Source organism: Alexandromys fortis, unplaced genomic scaffold, assembly GCF_014885135.2.
Source record: "Alexandromys fortis isolate MF-2015 unplaced genomic scaffold, M_Fortis_MF-2015_v1.1 scaffold_36, whole genome shotgun sequence".
NCBI classification, from domain to species: Eukaryota; Metazoa; Chordata; class Mammalia; order Rodentia; family Cricetidae; genus Alexandromys; species Alexandromys fortis.
In genome coordinates this window covers 9684904-9702843 of record NW_026067915.1, presented here as the reverse complement: position 1 = coordinate 9702843, position 17940 = coordinate 9684904, and the positions used below count along the sequence as shown (strand labels likewise).

General features: G+C 55.1%; 1 protein-coding gene across 4 annotated transcripts in view; it reads right to left on the bottom strand.

Moving 5' to 3' along the window:
* Positions 1–17940, bottom strand: part of LOC126500005 (cadherin EGF LAG seven-pass G-type receptor 3) — a 37902-nt gene that overhangs the window by 1832 nt on the left and 18130 nt on the right. Inside the window, exons 25-51 of one of the 4 annotated variants that reach the window (XM_050139588.1) lie at positions 17725–17899; positions 17425–17537; positions 16924–17003; positions 16326–16452; positions 15696–15812; positions 15469–15617; positions 14920–15029; positions 14438–14596; positions 13483–13686; positions 11927–12818; positions 11373–11379; positions 6201–6352; positions 5979–6118; positions 5695–5805; positions 5046–5194; positions 4757–4921; positions 4524–4676; positions 4140–4222; positions 3905–4052; positions 3574–3687; positions 3376–3453; positions 2988–3083; positions 2799–2905; positions 2555–2624; positions 1312–1404; positions 1110–1214; positions 619–711 (exon numbers count right to left, since the gene is read on the bottom strand). In XM_050139588.1, the coding sequence (XP_049995545.1) occupies positions 619–711; positions 1110–1214; positions 1312–1404; positions 2555–2624; positions 2799–2905; positions 2988–3083; positions 3376–3453; positions 3574–3687; positions 3905–4052; positions 4140–4222; positions 4524–4676; positions 4757–4921; positions 5046–5194; positions 5695–5805; positions 5979–6118; positions 6201–6352; positions 11373–11379; positions 11927–12818; positions 13483–13686; positions 14438–14596; positions 14920–15029; positions 15469–15617; positions 15696–15812; positions 16326–16452; positions 16924–17003; positions 17425–17537; positions 17725–17899 (3990 nt within the window). Of the gene's footprint in view, positions 1–618; positions 712–1109; positions 1215–1311; positions 1405–2554; positions 2625–2798; positions 2906–2987; positions 3084–3375; positions 3454–3573; positions 3688–3904; positions 4053–4139; positions 4223–4523; positions 4677–4756; positions 4922–5045; positions 5195–5694; positions 5806–5978; positions 6119–6200; positions 6367–6454; positions 8098–11372; positions 11380–11926; positions 12819–13482; positions 13687–14437; positions 14597–14919; positions 15030–15468; positions 15618–15695; positions 15813–16325; positions 16453–16923; positions 17004–17424; positions 17538–17724; positions 17900–17940 lie in introns of those variants that run through there. The other 3 variants (XM_050139587.1, XM_050139585.1, XM_050139586.1) reach the window with 3 other exon arrangements.

The window sequence follows — 17940 nt, the reverse complement described above, 5'->3', positions numbered from 1 at the left end:
ATGCAGATATATGAAGGCATGCATGGGACACATAAGGACACAGACATGGGTTGAAAGGAGACAGGTGGATCTATAACACAGGAGGACATGCAGGGACACAGGAACGCATACTCCAACATGCATAAACTTCCTGGACCAAAGCTTAATAGAGACACAAGAAGGGAGGGTACTGGGAAATCACGTCCCATCCTTAGCTAAACAGGGTGGAGTGGCTAGGAGCCTAGGAACAGACAAGATGGCCACAGCATTGTTGTGCCCACACTCATTCACACACACCTTATCCCCTGACCTGTCTGAGTCTTTGGTTGAACTTGGTATCCCCCTCCCCTCTGCTAGATTTTCCCAATATTTCCATAAGCGTAGACTGTGGGGTCTTGTTATACCTATAAATTCAAGGTCAGTCTATAAAATCTAGGTCAGTCTGAGATTATAGACATGAGCCAGGAGAGAATCTGGTATCACAAGGGTCTTCCCGCAGCGTCTGAGCCATCATCCTGTTCCTCCCATCATTAGCCCAACACTTTCAAGCCCACACTAGTGGCTTTTCTCATGTAACGTGTGTTGGCACCCGCACCTTCGCGGTTCTGGGCCATTCCCTCCGCCTATTTGTAGCCTCACCTTGGCCTCGGAACCCTCCACATCATTGCTTTTGATGTCTTCGAAGCCAGTGTTGATGTTGACTGAAACTGAGGCGATCTTGGAAGAGGCATCCTACGAGGGAAGAGGGGTGATTCGGAAAGTCATCCCAAGTGCCACATGACAACCATGCCAGGTGGACCTGGTACTGCCCCTGGCGTTGGGCAAGGAGCCACAGTAGGACAATGAAAGGGACCCTGCTGTGGTTCACGCTGTGACTAATACAGGCGAGGGGTATAACATTTTCAGAGCTTTCCCTGCCCTGCCCAGGGCTGAAACAGGGTCTCCAGGGTGCTGAGGGAGAAAGGGGAGGGACAAAGAGTAGTGAAGAGAAATGACAGGTGAGGAAATGGGACAAGGACCAGACTGGGAGAAAGGCTAAAGAGGATCACGAAATGGCTGGGGGTCAGGGTTGGGTCCCCAGTAGGGCTGGGCCAGGAGGAGCTGCTGAGGGGATGGGGGGGGGGCTCCACCTGCTTCTGAGACTTCTTGGCTTTTTTCATTCGCTTCATCTTCATCTCCTGTTTTTTGATTCGCTTCTTTTTCTGGGAGACGAGGTGGTCCACGTTCACACCACACTAGAGACACAGTCAGAGGTAGGCTCTGGGTCCTCTGGGGAGAGGAGCGGCACTCAGACCCCCACACACACACCAAGCAGGGGGACCCTGGCCTCACCTTCTGTTTCAGCGAGTCACAGTAGAGCTCAGCATTGGCAAAGTAAATGGTGGCTGAGGAGCGAAAGATCTTCACACCAGGGACCTCCTTGGCCTGGAGATGAGTGGAGTTGGGGTGGCTGAGCCTTCCTTGCCTTCTCCCGCATCCTCTTCACTCAGCTTGCCTCTCTTAGACAGCCTGCTACCCTCTGCCCCAGGCTGCGGCTGATACCCTTCCAGGAGTCTGGGCATATGCCTGGCTATACCACCCTAGCTCCTGTGCTGCACAGGTTCTGTCCCTCCCAACTCTCCTGTCTGTCACCAGGTTTCGGGGTTCAGCTCTCAGCCCCCCTGTCCCTGAGTCTCCCGTCCCTGCCCTCTGCTGTTTTCTGCATGCAGACAGAAGAGCCACCCCAACCTGGCATTCCACTCCCACCTTCCCCATTCCATTCACAGCTCAGGTCTCCCCTGAGCACTTGGGCCTGGACCATGTGGGCCGCCTCCCAGCCCCACGTAGCTGCCTGCTCCCCTCATGTCTCCCACACCCAGACCCCTCACTCTACTCTTTAGCCTGCCTAGTCGTACTGCACTCGGCTTTCAGGGCTCCAGGCCAAAGTGATGGAGCTTACTTTATTCCAAATTCTCACAAAGCCTTTGTTTGCATGACACGACATAGGGTTTTACACAAACTAGCAGGCGGGGACTTTTGATTCCCACTGAGCAGACCAGGAAACAACCTTCTCTACATTCTGTGTCCCCGCCCCCACTATCCCATTCTTTTGACCCAGGGGTATTCTACAGCATAGGGCTTATGAGTCTGGCTCCAAGACTGCCAGTCACTCATGCAATGAATAGGGTCACACACTCAAACTCCTCTCTTCAAATTCGAAGAACCAAAGTCAAAATGCTTCCAGTCTGGGTGTGCACCTTGCATGGAAAGACATTGGCTACCTCCCTCTATGGCTCTTCCCCTTTGAGACAGGGTCTCTTACTGAACCTGGAGCTTACCAATTGGCTAGACTAGCTGGCCAGAGGGCCCCAGAGATCCTCCTGTCACTGCCTTCCGAGCACTGGGGTCACAGACATGCATGCTGCCATGCCTGGCATTTGATATGGGTGCTGGGGATCCATATTCGGGTACAGCAAACAGTTTATCCAGTGAGCCATTTTCCCAGCCCATCCCCCAGTGTTCTGTGCATGTGGAGGAAATAAAGAGGGCCCGTTTGTCTTGTCTGCCCCACCTCCCATTTAGCCTTGCCACTCACCCCTGAGTATTCTGCCACGTCTCTATAAATATCCGTATCTGGCACCTGCCCCAGGATAGAGTAATGGGGCCTGAGGAGAGAGTTGGGGGGTGGGGATGGAGAGAAGGAGGCAAAGAAAAGGCCATGAGAGGGGAATGAGGAACTTGGGGTGTCCCCAGAGATGTAAGGAAAGTTGTGGAGAGCCAGTGTGAAACTTACTCCCTCACCAGGCTGGAATTGGGAGTACCAAAAATGGTGGACTCACAGCTGCATTCGGATCACCACGAGCAGCAGGGAGAACACTATGGAAACCGCCAGGCCAATATCCAGGTTCAGCAGGATGGTAGCCACAAAGGTCACCAGCCAGATTAGCTGATAACAAAATGTCAGAGGTCAAAGGGTCCATTGGCACTAGAAGCCCCAAAGCCCAGGGCTGGGCTCCCAAGCTTCTCACCAGGTCCACTCGATTTGCCTTCCAAAGAGAGCAGATGTCAGAGAACTGCTTCATCATGCCCTTTAGATTCACAATAATCACAGCTGCCAGGACGGCCTGTAGCAGGGACAATGTCGCCAGGGTTGCTGAGAGGATCCACCACCCAGGCACGACCACCCATGCTGGCCAAGCATTTGGGCAGAGCCCAGCCCACAGCCAGCTACCACCCCACACCAACCTTAACCCCTTGGAGCTGATTAGAAACTTCTAACCCTTGACCTCTAATTCCAGATTGTATCCCCAGAGCTCAACCTCATATCTCTGAGTCCCTTAGATGGAACTAGAGTGACTGACTTGGGTCTGGCCAAGCTGAGGCTCGGAAGGCTGGCTGGGAGGGGTAGAGGCTCACCTTGGGCAGGTCTCGGAAGAGTTCCCCGAGTTTGACGATAATAAGAAGAATGAAAAGGGAGGATACAGCTCCGGCAACCTACAGGGTGGGGGTCAGCAGGGAGTGAGGGTGAGGAGAAGCAGGACCACCCTGGCAGAACAGCATGCATACCCAGATGGAAACATGCCCACACACACGCATGCTCACACCAAGGCCCACCTGTGTGTTGCCCCCGGTACCCTCCTGTACCAGGCTCCGAGACATGGAGCAGCTCACGGGGAAACACTGGAAGAAGCTGCCAATGAGGTTGCTGAGGCCAAGGGCCACCAGCTCCTGTGGGGGAAGTGCGGTGTGAGAAGTCTATCTCTAGGCATATCTAGGATGACATTCTCCCAATCCCCATCCCCACTCAATGGCCTCCAATGTTTGACTGTTGTCCCAAACATCCTATTCTTCCTGCCCTCAGTCATTTCTAAGTACAGTCCAACCCTTCTCTGTTTCTCTCCTATCATATGGCCTTGTGTTCACCTGCATGACCCACATCACAGACCTGGTTACTGTCCACGCGGTAGCCATGCCTCAGGGCAAAAATATTCCCAAGCGAGATGGCGATGGCGAAGCCAACCACAGCAATGGCAAAGGCATTTCCCACGAGTGTGGCAAACAACTCTGTCTTGGGTGGCACCGGGGGTATCAGCCTGGGAGGAACACCTGTGAGGTCAGAGGATGGCCCTGGCTCTACCTGCCCCCCGCCCTGTCCCGTCCCTGACAGAACCAGAGCTCACCCTGTGGTGATGTTGCCCACCACGTCTACCTGGAATCTTTCACGGAGTTGAGCACCGAAGGAAATACCGGTGGCCCCAATGAGCTGTGGGGAAAGGATAGAATTAGGGCAGGGAAGTCCTGGCAATATCCTAAGGGAGAAGCTTAACCATTATGGGGGACAAAAGCTTTGAGGAATGAGAAGTTGTGGATAGGCTGAGAGGCAAGCACTACCATTTGAGGAAGGAGATTAGCTGTCAAGGGTGGTAAGAAGCCAATCTAGGGCAGAAACCCTGACAGTGGTCACTCCGTCTGGCCCTGAAATACCTCGAGGTTGTATCCTGGCCGGATCTACCCTAGCATCCGCCCTTCTCCTCTGTCCACCATTCCCTGGTACGCGAACCAACCGTGAGCAGTTCCCCAGGTATGGGCAGGGGCAGATAGCGCTTCAGCTTCTCATTCAACAGCTTCACCAACACAAGCACCACTCCTGCTACAAGTGCCGTGACCAGGGTGCCGGGCACCGTCTGGGGCAGCTTTGCGCAGACCTCTAGCACTGTCTGAGGAGAAGAGGTGTTACAGCCAGCATTCAATGTCATGGGCGCAGCACCTACCCACCCTGGCCCCCACCCTCACTCACATAGATAACGGACAGTGGCCCAGAGTGACTGTTCAGTTTGATGCCAAACACATACTTGAGCTGTGAGACGAGGACTTGCACAGAGGCGGCTGTGGTGTAGCTGCGGACCAGAGGCTCCGACAGGTAGGTGACCACAAAGCCGAAGTGCACCAGGCCCAACCCCACCTGGTGGCCAGTCAGGGAATGTCAGGGAGCAGAAATCATAAAGCAAGTGGAATCAGAGGGAATGAAGGAACAGCGAGAGGACACAGTGTAAGTCCAGGCAGCTAGGGGGATGGCCATGCCGTACCTGGAAGAGGCCAACCAGGAAACTGAGCGTGTAGGCCACCTGCACCCGGGCATCATCAACTGTGGCGTTCAAGCCTTGCACGAAGGCCTCGTCCGCAGTCAAGGATTCTGTCACGCCGCCCACCATCACAGACATGACAGCAAAGGTCCCTGAAGGGGCAGGACGGGACAGGTCAGAAGGGAAGAGGATGCTGTCCCGCTCTGGAGCCCCAGTCTTAGCTAAAGAGGCCAGCAGACAGATATCCTTGGATTACAGTTGTGCAGTACGGTTGAGGCGGTACTGGTCAGGTACGGCCAAGGTCAGAAGCGAACCTTGAGCTCACATGCTCGCCACCTAGTCTCACCAGTGTCCAGTGTTCTGCGACACAGACTCTCTGGGAGCAAGAGAAGGATCATGGACAGGCTGGACAGGCCTCTAGGAATTTCCTGGCCCCATGGACTGCCTCATCCACCCTGAAGCCAGAGCTTTGAGATATCCTGAACCTGTAATCCCTACAGTCGGTTCCCTAGTACTTCTTGGGGTGACCCATATGCCATTCTCTTAGTGATCTAGCACCCACACCGCCCTAGTCCCAAGCTCCCCTGCTCAGCCTGCCACTCCCCTCCACAGAAGACGGCCTCTATGGAAAGCTAGGCCCGACTCCACTTACCCACAGAGATGTGTCGAGAGGTCCCAAATAGGAAATAGACGAAGACGGGGTAAAAAGAACTGTACAGGCCAAACATAGGAGGCAATCCCGCCAGGAGGGCGTAGGCTAAGCCTGCAGGTAGAAGGGTGCAATGCAGACTTGGAGAGAGATTAGGGTCTCAGAAAGGTGGGGGGATCCAAACCCTGGGTTCAGGGGCCATAGTTCCAAGGGCAGAGGTCGTGGCTCCTGGTTTGGCGTTTCACAGACCACAGAGCTTGCAGTCCAGGCTGTTGAAGGGAGCTCACCCTGTGGAAGCTGCATGATGGCCACGCTCAGGCCAGACAACAGGTCACCCAGGAGCCAGTCTCGCACAGGATAGCGGGGTAACCAGCCCAAGACCGGAACGTAATGGAGCAGAAGAGCATGGGCCCGAGCACGGGAGCACCTGGGGACATGAAGAGTTAGTTCATCAGAGACAGAACTCGGGCCCTGCCACAACACCCCATACCTCAACCCCTCATCGTTACCGAAACCAAGCTCGCCACTGGTAGGTCTTGGTCACCGGGCCCCAGTGTCCCAGATCCTCTAGCTGCTCCTGGTCCAGCAGAGGCCTCTCCACATGGTAGTCTCGCCTCTGCAGCTCCATTTCTTGTGTGGCAGACAGCAGTGCCTGTGTCTGCTGTGTCCCGTGGTCTAGAGAGGTGGGACCACAGACATACACTGAGCATTGCCCCTGTCCCAACCTTTCCTTCACTCTACCTGGGTCCACAGAGTCACATACCTGAGTTTTCCAGGCTCAAAGATCAAGGATAGAGCCAACCCTGCTGGTCTCTGAGGGCCCCGTGTTCACACCCAGACAGGGGCAGTACCTGAACTTTGGCTGCTGGAAGCCGCTTTCTGGGCCAAAGTCTCTCCGGGAGGGAGAGTGGGATGAGCATGCCCTACACATCCAGCTCAGGTGTGGCTGCCCAGCCCTGAGTACCACTTCAAGTCCACGTCCAGGTCGGGGTCCACATTCAGACTGGCAATTTCTCCTAGCCCCTACCTCTCAGCCCCTTGCCTTCCCTGAACAATTCCTCTTCCAGCTGTACCACAGAGCCTGCATCGCTGGCAGGGAGCATGTAAGATCTGTAAGCAATACTGCCCCCAGGCTTTGGGACAGAACCCACCTAGACACCTGAAGTTTCAGGGTCCAAGCTCTCACCTCCAGACACCCCCTTGAAATAGGAAAGAGTTGCCTGGAAACAGGTGTTTTCAGAAGCCAATCCAACCTAGAGGGAACCCTGCCCAGACAGCCATCACCAGCCAGGCAAGTTCTGACCTGGGGGTGAACCCCACACCTACCGGGAGGCACCTCTGGGAGAAACTTTACCAAAGAATAGGGGCTGGGGGAAGGGAAAGGTTCTCTCTCATCTGGGGGAGTTCTCTCAGAAGAAACTGAGCTGGGGAGACTCCATAAGGAATGTAGCTCTCCTCTGCGAACTTTGGGGGTGGGGGTAAATCTGGCGGGAGAACTAACATTTGGGGAAAGTTTTCACCGGTCAGTTGTGATCTGGAAGCAGCTATAACCAGGGGAGAGGATCCCACCAGAGGGGTAGGAACTCACCTGGGAAGAGCCTCTAGCCTGGGTATCCACGTTGGAGGGAGCAGAGAAGGTGCAAGGAAGATCCTCAGAGGTTCTGTGCACCTCTGGCTCACGGAGACCTCAGGGCCCCCTCTCCCTCTCCTTCGAGAGCGCTAAGTCTTCTTAAAGGGCCCTCCCCTTACCAGGCAGCACGCGCCCGGGGGCGGAGCCTTGCTCTGGCACCGCCCTTTGGGAGGGTACAAAGGCCCTCAGCACCAGAGGGCTCAGAACCACGCGGACTCCGGCCGCGCCTGGTCCAGGGACTGGCTAGAACTTGTCTTGCAGCGGTCTGCCTGCCGAGCCCAGGCACCCAGCCGGCGCACCTCCAGGACCTGGGCTCCTTGGCAGGCAGCAACCTCCCTGCGGCCCCCTCATTAGGACTCCAGGGACTTTCGGTGCAACCCTCTAGAGCTAGGTTCGTGCCGGATCCCACACCCATCCCTCGCGGCTGATGGACAACCACCTGCGGAAAATCGGCAAGGCGGTAAACTGAGGCTGTGCAGGCGGGAGATGCCTTCTGGGAATTTGGCGGTTCCCTTTCACAACTGATCTAGGCCGGGAGTTACAGTACTAACACTTCGTGGACACGCGGAATTCGGGCGGCGCCCTGAAACTCACCGGACCCATCGGACAGCCCCATGGCCCCCAGATAGCTCAAGTGCCGCGGGCTCTGACAGCTCCCGCGGGAGGCCACTGCCGGTGCGAAGGTGGCGCCAGGCCGAGAACGAGGCCGGCATCACGCTCCACAGCCGGGATGTGCACGCTCAGACCAATGAGAATTCGAGGGCGGAACCTAAGTCATACTTCCCGGGCGGGGGTGGGGGGGACGAGCCCGGAGAAAGAAGGTTTAACCCTTTCCTTCCCAGAGGCCAAGTTTAAGTCCTCCCCTGCAACTCTGGTCGGTTTCAGCTAGCTAACCAGCAGCCTGGAGCTGGGGGACTGGAACAAAGGACCCGTGGCTCTGGGCCTCTGAATGGCTGGATCTGATCTTACGTTCTGGCTTTGTGAAGGGCCCCGGTAGTGCGGGGGAGAAATCCTTGAATGATCTGGATGCTTAGATGCGTAATCTGGGCCCCTAACCTCAACTGTGGGAGATCTAGGTCTGTAGAGTCTCTTAGGGACAATCAAGCTGTGCACACCGCCCCCAGACTTTCCCGCTGAGACCTGGCACAGTGGTCCTCAAGTTCTCCTACCTGCCTCCACCCACCAGACAAGTTCTCCGTGTAGCCCCAGCTATCCTGGAACTCTCTCTAGACCAGGCTGGCCCCCTTATCAGAGATCCACCTGCTTCAGCCTCTTGAGTGCTGGGATTAAAGGTGTGGTCAAAAGCGTTTTGACCACTGGCTTCTCAAGACCTCCCTTTGGATTCTGGCTGCCTAGACTGGAAATGAGTCTGGACCCACCCCAGACTGATCTCGGAAGGGAAGGGAAGCTCTTCTGAGTTTCCAAGCTTCTGACCAGATCCAAGTCAGAGACCATGAAGGGTCAGAGTGTGGGTGGGTAAGGTACACACTGGGAAGGCAACTCCTAGGTTTGGTTTGACAAATGGGCAGGGCCACAAATCAGGCTCTGGAAATCAGGAAGCCCTCCCATTGCTGCCTAGCCCCAGAAGAGGCTTCTCTTGCCCAGCTCCTATGTTCTAAGTTCAGTCCAATCACAAGGTGAAAGGCCATACTTCAGAAAGCAGTAGGAACCTGGTCCAAATCTGCCATGAAATGAACTAAAAATAACTGGATATTTTGGAGGGAGGAGGGCTCAAATTCCTTCCAAGGTCATTCTGGGTGAATCACTCGTAGCAACCACCCCTACATCTGAAACAGAAAGAGCAACAAGTGTTTTCTATAGAAGTTTATTCCCAAAACAGAGCGCGGCTTCACGGAACAATTTACACAGACAGGAAAGAGGGCCACTGTGCTGGAGGGGGACTCCAGAGACGGGCATCTACAGAACCTAGGACATAGCAAGGACACTCTCCCACTGACAGGCCACTCAGCCCTTCGGGGCAGAGGTCAGCTCAGTCTGGGTAAGGAGAGTTAGCGACCGCTGGTGGGATTTGGCACAGGCAGCGAAGTGGGGTTTTGAATCTCAAAAACTGCCTCCCAAGCGTATACACCGGGTAGAGGTGAGCAACCTTTGCCCAGAACCCCAGCCCTGAGCCTCCTTCAGGGTGTGCTGTTAAACAGAAGACTCGGTTGACATTTGGCCTGGAAAGGGTCAGGGTTAGACGCCTCCCTCAAGATGACCAGGTCCAGGGATATCACAGGTGGGTCTTCTAAGCCCCTCTCCCACTTCTCCTACCTTTCACTTGTAAACAAACGGGAAACCATTCTCAACTGTAAACAAAGTGTGGAAGTTCACTGTTTTACATTGTAGACAGTAAATAAAAACCAACACTTTAAAAAAAAAATCTTGACCTGCAAACAAGGTAACAAAAATTTAAAGTCCCCAGTTGTGGACATCAGACAAATAACAAAAGAGGTTTGTGAACAGGATCCTAACAGTCATTTTTCCCTCTATAAGGGAATAACAGACTGTGGGGCAGTCACTGCTACAGCCTGGTGCCAGGGAGGATCCTGCAAACAGTGGGAGGCCGAGGCACCTACATTCTGGGTCTTGGATTCCCTTGTTTCTGCTCCTTTGTTCACCTCCCACTCATCCCTCCAGGGGGCAGTGTAGTGAACAATGGCACCACAGACTAGAGTTGCTGCAGAGGAAGAAGCAGAGACAAAGGAGTGTCCCCTCTACTCACACCCTGGTAGGAATGTCTGATTAAAGGCCCGAGTCCCTCCCCAAGGGAGGAAGGGAAGGAAGCCTTGATCTGTAAACATGACGTCTGCTGCTCTCCCAGCGCCCACAGCATCAGTCCTGGGTCTTAAGGCAGTAAGTGGCAGGGACTCCAAGAAATACACATCCACATAGCGGAGTAAGGGCACGAGTAAGCCCTCAGGAGGGAGTGGGAGGACCCCTTTCTGCAAGACCAACCCCCACACACTGGAGTTTGGCCTGTGGGGCACTGGAGAAAATGCAAAGATCAAATTTGCACTCTGGGCCCCAACACTGTTCAGATCAATGTGGGGAAGAGGCAGGGGAAGTGTCCCACTTGTCCACCCCACCCGTAAGATGAAAGAAAAGAACCCGGATGAGGCCAACTGCATCTCTCCCCCATCCCCTCCCAGCCCAGTCTCGGACCCCTGGGACACAGAAGAGCTGAAAAATAACATAAGCATATCTCTCTGGTTACAAAGTTACAAAATGTATAAAAGTCCTCCCTCCAGCCCCCACCCGCACCTGTCACACTCATGCTCACAGATGCATGGGACTGTCACACTGCACTGAGGAGGGCCTCAAGAGGGCTGCCTTGGGATCAGTCATGACGCCTCTTCCATGGCCCAAATCCTCTGCTGCCCGTGGTGGCTCCTCACCTGCTGCCAGCCCCTCAGGAGTGACCTTCGCTTCTGGGAATTCTGTTGAGTGTGGAAATGGAAGGCCATGGCTAAGACGACTTCCCTCTCAGCCCTCAGCCCCCTCATGCCCACTCCATGGTTCTGCGCCCTGCAAACACCCATCTGGACCTCCACAGCCTAGACCTATTAGCAGGTGGCTGCCTAGGTCTCGGTGCTTAGGAAACCACCTATGCAGAGACTACATGAAGCATCCGTAATTCAGACAATACCACAAATCTCCGCATCCCAAGGAGTTTGTTTCTCTAAACTGAGTCTACAGACAAAGAGCTACTGTGTAGCTTGAATTATGCCTCACCTCATCAAGGAGATGCGAGATGGGACCGAAACTCAGGTGACTCTGAAGCTTGAGTCCTCAGTCCCCTGGCACTTGTGCAGCCCCCAAGGCCAGACTGCAGGGACCCGGGTGGGTTGTCTCTTCCTCACCCTTCCCTTTCAGCGTCCCGCCACAGCTCTGGTTCCTGCTCAGTCCCTTGGTCCCCTGCCCTATGCACAGAGGCCTACTTCCCTCCCAGTCATGTCTCCTCCAGAGCTTGACCTGACAGTTTCTCCTTGACTGACAACTCTCCATTGTCTTCTTAGACCTGGCAACTCCCCCGCGGGGCCCTGCTTACTCTGGGTCTGGCAATGCTCGTTCCTGCTCCCCTATACCTTCGTGGATTCCTGTGTGTCCAGACACTTCTGGGTGTCTCTGGCATCCTCAACCCCACAGATGCCTTGTGGGCCTTTGAGTTGTACTGTGCCTAACCCCACAGCGCCCACAGGTGGGAGCAGTCTCATGTCATGGAATACAATAATGAGCAAATGACATTCTCAGTCTGGCACAATATGCCACTATTCCTCATGACCATCTGAACAAAGATTCCTCTCATTGTCTCATGCAAATGCCAGGTTATTTCGTACTTTGATGCCCTGACTCCTGCCTGCCCCCTCCACTAGTTCCAGTCTTTGGCGGTACTTTTCTGGGATGTGTAAGCAAGTTCCAGCTAGCCCTGTTCCCATCTTCTGCTAGAATTGTCCCTAATGTGGTCTCCGGGCTATGCTGAGCCTGGAGTGGCCCGTATCTATGGGCTAACTCCCAATTCATTCTACGGTGGACTCGGGTGGGTACGTGGGGCAGCTGCTCTAAGCTGACAAGAGTGTGAACAGGTGTCTGGGCCCTGCTTACTCTGAATCTGGTGACAACTCCGAGATGCTGTGGGATGTGGCTGAGCGAGGTGTGGAAGGCCCAAGTGCAGAGGCTGTCGCAGAAGGCGTGGCAGTGGTGTGAGGGCCCGAGGGCGTGCTTGAGGACTGCACTGAAGACAGGGCTGAGGAGTTGAAGGAGGCAAGGATAGAGGAGAGGATGTCGAGTTGCTCCGTGGAGGGGCCATGGCTAGGGCCACTGGCTGGGTCCTCCCTGGCTCTGAGAAGCTGTGGGGCTGGTCCAAGGGCCTCTCGTGAGGGATGCCGACTAGGCACCTGGTCCAGCTGCTCCCGAGAGTTCGAGATCCTAGACAGAGAGTCCAGGGGCCGAGATGGCAAGAGGGGGTCCCTTGAGAATTGCCGCTGTGGAGTCAGGGGCAGAGGTGGGTGCTGTGGGTCAAGGTCCCGGTTGCGGCGGGGTGGGGGCAGTGTGTTCAACCATTCTCGGGGTGCCCCTAAGTCCAGTGGATCCCGTGACCCAAAGCGTCCAGCCATAGTTCCAGGGTAGTCCCGGGGTGGCTGCCTCCGTGGTAGGGTGCTGACCCGATCTCTGGGCTCTAGGCGGCTTGGTGCAACATCCAGGTGTTCCTGGGAGCCTGGCCGGCTCAGGGGACGCAAAACAGGGGCGGGAACTGGAACTTCCTCTAGTCTCTCCCGGCTCAGTTGCCGCCTTAGCAGCAAGTCCAGCTGCTCTCGGGAAGAGTAGCGGCTGGCTGGCTGTGAAAGACTACCTGTGCCCCCGCCTGCATAGATGCGACCATAGGAGGCAGCTGGCACAGCCCGGTGGCCCAAGGTAGCTGCACGGCACCAGGACAGCTCAGGAGTGCCTCGAGTCTTGGGCACCAATGGGTACTGCAACCTATTCTTTAGGATGCCTGTGGAAGAATTGGGGACAGATTATGTATCAAAGAGTAGGCAGGAATCTAGTCAAGGAAGTGCAGACGTGAGAGGAAACTCCAGAGGTCCTACACAGACAGTGGAACAGGGTCAGAGTAGGGAACAGGAATCTTGTGGGTCAAGCTAGGGCAGTCACCGTGCAGGGTCAGGGCAGACTTCCAGGAAGTCAGAAGCGGGATAACCCTAAGGCCTGGAAATACAGGCCTGGGTCAAAAGGGTAGGAATTCCCTGGGCTGGAGCAGAAGCAGTCTCCAGTGTTCCTGTGATGCAAGACCAAGGGCAAAACCCTCTTGTGCTGGTGCAAGGACAACCTCGGGACGCTACAGCCAGTGTGAGAGACAAAGACCTAGAGCAGAGCAGGAGCTCTGGACTCCAAGGTCACAGCTTCTGTGGTTTGCAAAGTGAGTGGGAATGCAGAAGCAGAGAGAAGATGGCTTCTGAGGATGCAGGAGTACAAGCCAGGATATGGAGGGGGCAGGCAGTCTCTGGGGACCATGAAGCAGGTTGAGGAGCAGGAGCCTGTCAGAGTAGAGCAAGATGACCTCCGCACTTGGGACCAGGAAGCTCAATTCCCATCAAGTCTGGGCCCAAACAGCCTTCAGGACTCCTACAGCCAGGCCAAAGGGTTAGGAAAAGGCCTACCTTTCCTCTGCCGCTGGGCCCGGCCCAGGGAGGTTTCATCTCCACTAGTTAAGGCCAGATCTGGCTGGTTGTTATTGGCCGCATCTTTGTTGGTGTCTAGTCCAAGGCGCCTCTCAGAGCCCCAGGCCTGCAGAGCGCACGGTGCTGCTGCCTCACACTCTCCCAGGGCTGGCCAGTAGGACAGGAGGTCATTGCCGTCCATATCTGTGAAGCCAGAGCAGGTTACAGGAGCCTTGGGCTTGACTCCAGTGCTTCCTAAGACCTGTGAACCAGACTCTGTGACCCCTGGACCTAAGACTCTTCAAGCTCTGGCTGTCCGCACTGAGAAATAGGAACAGGAGAGATGGAGCGATGGCTCAGCAAGCGAAAGCACTTCGCCGCCACCAAGCTTGTTAGGCTATGTTTGACTCTCAGGACCGTATGGAAGAGAGAACTGACTACCACAAATCGTCCTGTGACCTCCACCCGAGGACAGTTGGCATACACACCTACACACACATATACAAAATAAAAGTATTTTTTTAAAAAAGGAATAGAAACAGGAGGGTGTCCCTTCTCAGATCAGTGGAGCCCCTGAAGGAAGGTTTACTGCAGAACCATCCTTCTCATCTAGAAGGGTGTAGAGGAGACAGAAGTTAGTCTTCATCCTTAGATACAAGGGTACAGATGAGATGGCAGTTTGGTGGCTGAGATTAGGAGGATCGAGATAAACCCCAAACCACAGGGATGCTAGGCAGTTGAGGGGACAAGTTACTCTGTAATCTCTGGCCTCAATATCATCGCCCAGGTTGCTCCTGGGTCCCCAAGCACTCCTAAAAATCTGGGTGGGAACGGCACATAGGGTCCCAGTGGGTCAGGCTCAGGAATCGTAAGGAGATGGTAAGGTCCCTACATCACATCTCGGTGAATCATGGGAGTCCCTTGATCACCCATAGAATCAGCAAGTTTCTGTCACCTTTGGGGTGGGCAAGGAGCCTCTCACTCTGGGCTGCCCTGCAGAGTGGACGTTGGAAACGCCCTCGCGTCCGGCCATTGTCCTCACTTTCTGAAGAGGGGATGGAGAGACTCCTCTCCTCCTCCAAGGACAGGTCACTGTCAGAGTCAGAGTCCGCACCTGGGGCGAAGGTCAGGAGGAGGGTGAAGAAGCAGGGGACTTCGGGGATAAGGAAAGTCCCTAGCTGAGGGTCTGGAGGTGGGCAAGCAAGGCAGCAAGCAGATTAAGGTGGGGGCTGAATGGAGCTTGCGGGGGGACATAAGGACTTGAATTAATCAAGGGTGAACTAGACAAGCAAGGATGGGTAGGTGCCTTCTGGGGCAGTGACCTGAGAGGAGCTTGCCCTGCTCAGTTAGCCATTGCCCCCAGCTTGGGGTAGAAGAAGGCAGATCATAAAGACACCCTCTACGCCCCTCCTCCCTGACCCAGGGCTCCAACTCCACCAGCATCTCGATGGAACATAGCCACATCCAGGTCAGTGGGGCCAGTGTGAGCCTGGAGGCTGTGCTCAATGTGGTCAGCGGTTGAGCCATGTCGAACCAGAACATTGTCCCTGGAAATGCAGAATCCTCCATCAGAGAAGACTGTGACAAGTTGCTTTGGAAGCTGGGGAGCCTTTGAGTGCATGGCCTGCTGCATGTGGAATGGCCGAGGGAGCCTTTGAGTGCATGGCCTGCTGCATGTGGAATGGCCGAGGGTGGCTTTGAGTGCATGGCCTGCTGCATGCGGAATGGCCGAGGGTGGCTTTGAGTGCATGGCCTGCTGCATGCGGAATGGCCGAGGGTGGCTTTGAGTGCATGGTCTGCTGCATGCGGAATGGCCGAGCGAGCCTTTGAGTGCATGTGGAATGGCCGAGGGTGCCTCTAGGACTATTTATCAGAAGACATCTGGGCAGGGCTGCTGCAGAGTTCCAGGTGGTCACCCTCCCTAGCATCTGATAAGGTCAACGCTTGGTGACATGGAACTAGACTAAGTCATATATGGTCACTCACCTGAGGTAGCTGCGGCCCCGTTGGCTGTCCTGGTCCTGGGCCCTGCCGGAACGGGCACTGCTCACGGAAGAGACGGTGGAGGCACCAAGAGTGATGCGGATAAGGCCACTCTCCTCAAAGAGGGCGGTGTTGTTATAGACTCCAGACCCCTGAGGGACAGGGGTGTGAGCTAGTTCCCAGGCATCCTAGGGTTCCCATCCCTACCTCCAGCCTTAGCAGTCTCTCACCGTCCCGGGTGCTGGCCTTGTCTCCTCAGGAGCTGCCTTCTTGCCTAGACAGGCCGGGGTCCAAGCAGCCCGAGCATCGGCATTCAGGACACAGAAGAGCAGCAGGACAGCCAAGCCCTGTGGGTCAGTGAAGGTCAGTGAAGGTCACTGAGAGATCAGAAGACAGAAGCTCAGAATACAGCCGACAGAGAATCAATCAGGAGCCAATAAAAGTCTCTGTGAGTCAGCAAAGACGGGAGTATCGGTGTGTGGGTGTGTGTGGGTACAGGTTAGGGTTGAATCAGTGATCCAAGGGTGAGGATCAGAGAGAAAGTGAGGGAACATCTCAGGACCCATAATGAGAAGGCCAAATGGCAGGAGGAGCTGAAGTCAATGCTAGTGTGGTTAGCAAGGGATCAGAAGCTGCAGTGCTGGTGAAGGGCAGCCCAGGATCAGCTCTCAGCCTGATCTCAGTGACTACTTGGGTATCAGTTATATGCCTGCGGTCAGTAGCCAGGGTCAGTGTCTAGTTTAAGATTAGCATAGTCATTCAGCCAGAATGAGCTCCGGGCCTGGTGGCAATGCCACACCTAGGGATAGGCTGCTGAAACCCCATCCGGGTCTAGGATGGGAGAGGGCCACCAGAGGTACCTGAAGGCCACAGAGTCCAGCATGGAGGTAGTGAAAGGCCAGTACGCTGTGGTTGACTGCCAGGAGGCCAAAGAGCCAGGAGGCACTGACCAGCAGGAGGAGCAGGAAGGAGCTGCGCAGGGTCCTGCTGTAAGGACATGGGAGGACACAGGAGGACACGCCAGGGTCAAGCAGGGCTTATGTAGGGGACACAGGAGGACAGACAGGGTACATCAAGAAAACACTTCACACAAGAACATGGAAGTCTAAGGAGGATACTAAAGAAGACGGGCAGTCACGCAAAGAACCGGGAGAGCATTCAGGGAACCCTGAGAGACTGTGGGAGAGACAAGGAGTCAGGGAGCCACGAGACAACAGGAGATAGGCAGACATGTAATGGGGGGTAAAGTGAAACATTCAGGTCGTGGAGGAGTCCTGGGACACTCAAGGGACTGGGAGACAACAGAGCGAAAGTCCATGTGAGGCTGGAGAGGGAGCACAGGCCAAGGCAGGAAGGACTTCCCTTCATGCAGAATTTGGAGCCCAACCTCCACCAGAGCCCACCCAGGAGGAGTCTGCCATCTTGAGGACCCCTACTTCCCTCAACTAGCCAACTCACAGCACAGAGGTCTTCTTGGCCTCCCTCTGCCCTGTGGAGCAGGATGTGCGGGCAGCGAGGAGAAACATGGTCCCATTCATCTACACCCATAGTCAGGTGGAGCGGGGAGAGAGAGACAGAGACAGTAAGAAACAGAAAGAGACCAAGACCACAAGCCCGAGCATGGAGAGAGAGAAAATGAGAGGGGAGGGGCGAGTATGACTCAGAACGAGACAGAAGAGCTCAAAAACCACACAAGAGTCAGAGATGGAAAGGGAAGCTGAGTGGGGTTGTGACAGTGACACAGAGAAATGGAGACAGCACGAGAGATAGCTAAGTCTTTGACCCAACTGACCCCCCACTTTCATGCCAGCTGAGTGGGAGTTCACTGTGACCATACACGAGATGGAAGCGGTCCAGGATGCCTGTGCCCCGCCACCTGCTACTCCATCACTTGCTCCAAGTCTCCTCCCTCCTTCCTGAAAATGAAGCACACAGTGGCACCAAGAGCCGGACACTCACCACAATGACAAGGACAATAGGGCCAGCAAAACTCCAGATAAGAGGTTCATGGATGGAGATCCAGCAGAAGTCAGAGTTCCCATAGCCCTCTGGGTCTAGTCCAACAGCCAGGCCTTTGGAAAGAGAAGAGTTAGAACCAAGGAGGTGTAGTCTAAATTCTAACCCCTAGTATGTGAAGGACAGGGGATAAATGCAAACAGGACCCTCCCTGGTAGGTGACAGGGTTGGGGGAAATAGCCTGGGGTCAGACCATGTGATAGGTGGAGGTTGGAGATCACAGGCCTGTGGGTAAGACCTCACCTAACAACACGGCAGGGACGCCCCATCCCAAAGCATGGTAGAAGCGCATGGCACCACGATCCACATTCCGAGGCTCAACCTGCATCCGATAAAGGTGTAGGCCCTGCACCAGGAGCCATGCGAAGGTGCTGAGGAAGAAGTAGTGCAGGAGGATGGCGACTGCGGTGCACAGCAGCTGAGGGCGGGGCCAAGAGACCGCTGTAAGGACCTCTCCCC